The sequence below is a fragment of the Terrapene carolina genome, unplaced genomic scaffold (genome assembly GCF_002925995.2).
Source record: "Terrapene carolina triunguis isolate 2854851 unplaced genomic scaffold, T_m_triunguis-2.0 Scaffold227, whole genome shotgun sequence".
Lineage (NCBI taxonomy): Eukaryota > Metazoa > Chordata > Testudines > Emydidae > Terrapene > Terrapene triunguis.
The window spans coordinates 3,145,415-3,148,612 of record NW_020664578.1 but is presented as its reverse complement, the minus strand read 5'-3'; the positions used below and the strand labels follow the sequence as shown (position 1 = coordinate 3,148,612).

The 3,198-nt window shown below is 62.3% G+C and overlaps 1 protein-coding gene across 1 annotated transcript in view; it reads left to right on the top strand.

The window, feature by feature from the left end:
- SV2A (synaptic vesicle glycoprotein 2A) overlaps positions 1 to 3,198 on the top strand; it is a 36,129-nt gene that overhangs the window by 12,369 nt on the left and 20,562 nt on the right. Inside the window, exon 2 of the mRNA XM_026656310.1 lies at positions 2,178 to 2,358. Within this exon, the coding sequence (XP_026512095.1) occupies positions 2,178 to 2,358 (181 nt within the window). The remainder of the gene's footprint in view (positions 1 to 2,177; positions 2,359 to 3,198) is intronic.

The following is a 3,198-nucleotide window of genomic DNA, read 5'->3' as shown; positions in this document are numbered from 1 at the left end:
TAGCCCCGGCACCTCTAGGCTTGGGCGTTCCTAGCCCCGGCGCCTCTGGGCCCAGGGCCGGCGCTTCCATTTAGGTGACCTAGGCGGTCGCCTAGGGCAGCAGGATTTGGGGGGCGGCATTTTGCTGCCCTTGGCGGCAATTCTGCGGCGGGGGGTCCTTCTGCGCTCCGGGTCTTCGGCGGCAATTCTGCGGCGGGTCCTTCACTCGCTCCGGGACCCGCTGCCCAAGTGCCTTGAAGACCGGGAGCGCGAAAGGACCCCCCCGCCTAAGGGCGGCAAAAACCCTGGCGCCGCTCCGGTCTGGGCCTGCTACATCAGTTAGGAATGTTAAAAAAATGGCTTGATTTTCATGATAAGTTAAGGCCTGGGAACAGATGCCTGGCCCCGGTGGGGGTGTGAGTGATTCCAGGCCGTGAGAACTGAGGGGCACGTCACTGGAGGGAGAATCTGGGCTCTGGCTGGCCACGGGCAGCGACCGGGCAAGCGGCAGCCACGAGCGCTTGCCATGTGTCCGCCTTGGAGAGCCGTCCCCTGGATTGAACGGGCAGGATTTGGCGAGAACTCCCCTACCATGGTGCAGCCGCGGCATCTCCTGAAAGTGACGTGAAGGGCACGGGGGCCGGGAGAGCCCGCCAGCCTCCAGGGAGGAGTGACTCAGCGTGTGTGTGTGGGGGGGTTCGTCCTTGTCTCAGACCGCTCACGGGGAGAGGAGCTGGGCACGACGCAGATGAGGGTCTGGCCTGCGTAGGCGGGAGGATGTTTCTCTCCCCCGAGCTAGGCTGACAAGCCCGGGCGGCTGCGGGGGCCGAGTTAGCCCTCTCGGCTTTAGCTGCCCGATGGGCCGTGAAATCCCCGGGACGAGGGATCAGGATCGTGCTAATCACGCAGGTTGACAGCTGCCGTCGCCGGGGTGCGAACGTGCCGCTTTGGAGTCCCCCCCACGCTCTGCCACGTCAGGATCGGAGGCTGGGGGTGAAGGGATTCGTTTCCCCTCCGTACTGATGCGATCGGCGGCTCAGAGCTGCACTGCGACACAACTGGCCCCCCCTGCGCCCCCATCTCCCCCTGTGCTCATCCTACCCTGCAACATTACAGAGACACCCCACTGCACCCCTGTGCTCTGCCCCCTAACTCAACCTGCAGCATCACAGGAACCTCCCCACATCTCCATCTGCGCTCAACCCCGCCCCCCCTGCTCATCTCAGCCCTGAAGTGTGACATCGTGTCCTCTGCTCCTCCATTGCCCCCTGGGCCCGGCCCCCCCAGCTCAGTTCTGCAGCATGAAACAGTCCCCTCTGCGCCCCCTGTTTCCCCTTGTGCTCTGCCCCCCAGCTCAGCTGTACCCCATAGCACATCTCTCCCCATTTCTCCCTTCCCATCCCCCGCCATGCCCTGCTCCCAGCTACAGCTGCCCGCCTGGCTCACAGTGCCCCGTGCGGCACAGGGCTGCCCCTCGTACCAGTCCCGTTAGCCAGGGCTCCCCTCGCGCCCCCATCCCCCAGCGGAAGAGAAGTTCAGCAAGAAATTAGCCACGGGTTGCTGGGACAACTTGGGAGATCACAGCCCTTGCTGGCAGGGCAGGCGGGGCGGGGGTGGGTGGGAGTGGGGGCGCTGGGAGCCGCACAGAGCCACCAGCCAGAAGAGTGATGGGCCGCCCACTATGGGAGGGAGGGATCTTCATCTCCTATGAGCTCCTAATTCGTTGGGTTTGGGGTTCAGACACAGCATGGGCGGCAGGACTGCTGGGTTCTCTCCCAAGCTCTGGGAGGGGAGTGGAGTCTAGTGGTTAGAGCAGGGAGGCTGGCAGACAGGACTCCTGAGTTCCCTCCCCAGCTCTGGGAGGGGAGTGGGGTCTAGTGGTTAGAGCAGGGAGGCTGGCAGCCAGGACTCCTGGGTTCTCTCCCCAGCTCTGGGAGAAGCGTGGGGTCTCGTGCATAGAGCACGGGGTTGAGTGTGGAACCCAGGAGTCCTGACTCTTCTTCCCCCTGTTCTAACTGCCTGCCTCCTAGAAGTTGTTGTGCTACCCGCCTGCCGCGCTCCACCCCAGCACCTGCTGCTTGGCGTTGGTGGCCGCACGGCCCCTGCATGGACATGCTCTGCTGAGCCCCGAGGCGAGGGAGCTCCAGGGCTGTGCGTTACTGCTGACAGGTGCCACTCTGTTTGCTGTGTCCCTCCAGGCCTCATCGTCTACCTGGGCATGATGGTGGGAGCGTTCCTGTGGGGCGGCCTGGCGGATCGGATTGGCCGGAAGCAGTGCCTCCTTATCTCCCTCTCGGTCAACAGTGTCTTCGCCTTCTTCTCCTCTTTCGTGCAAGGTTACGGCACCTTCCTCTTCTGCAGGCTGCTCTCCGGAGTGGGGTAAGGGAGGCCCGCCAGGAGCCAGCCCGTTGGATGCTCTGCTGGGAGGGTGGCGTATTCACGCCTCGGATGGGATCCGGTCCCCGAGGGGGCCAAGGGGAAGGTCCACCTCTGGCCGTGTCATGGCTGGTGGATCGAAACTGATCCTGAGCCATTTCCAGTCTCCGTGCACCATGTTTGTAGGTGGGGTGGAAAACCCGTTCCCCGGAGCTTTTAGAGCCACTGAGGTCTGCTCTGGGCCAGGTCAGAACTGGGATAGTCTAGTCTGGGATGCTGGGTGAGCGGTGGTATCCGAAGAGAAGAAGCTAGGTAGACCTGCGGTCGGAACTGCTACACGAGAGGTGGTCGGGAGGCCATAGCAGATGGGCCAGAGGCTGGATACGTTATGGCAGAAGGTGGGAAACTGGCAGAGATGAGCCAGTGGTCAAATGGGTGGCAGCTGGTGGGATGCCAGTAAGGTCTGATCTGAAATGGCAGGAGGTGGGGATACTGGACCATATGGACCAGTGGTCTGATCCGAAATGGCAGGAGGTGGGGATACCAGACTGTATGGTCCAGTGGTTTGATCCGAGATGGTAGGAGGTGGGGATACCAGACTGTATGGACCAGTGGTTTGATCCGAGATGGCAGGAGGTGGGGATACCAGACTGTATGGAGCAGTGGTTTGATCTGAGATGGTAGGAGGTGGAGATACCAGACTGTATGGACCAGTGGTTTGACCTGAGATGGCAGGAGGTGGGGATACCAGACTGTATGGACCAGTGGTTTGATCTGAGGTGGCAGGAGGTGGGGATACCAGCCTGTATGGACTGAGATGGCAGGAGGTGGGGATACCAGACT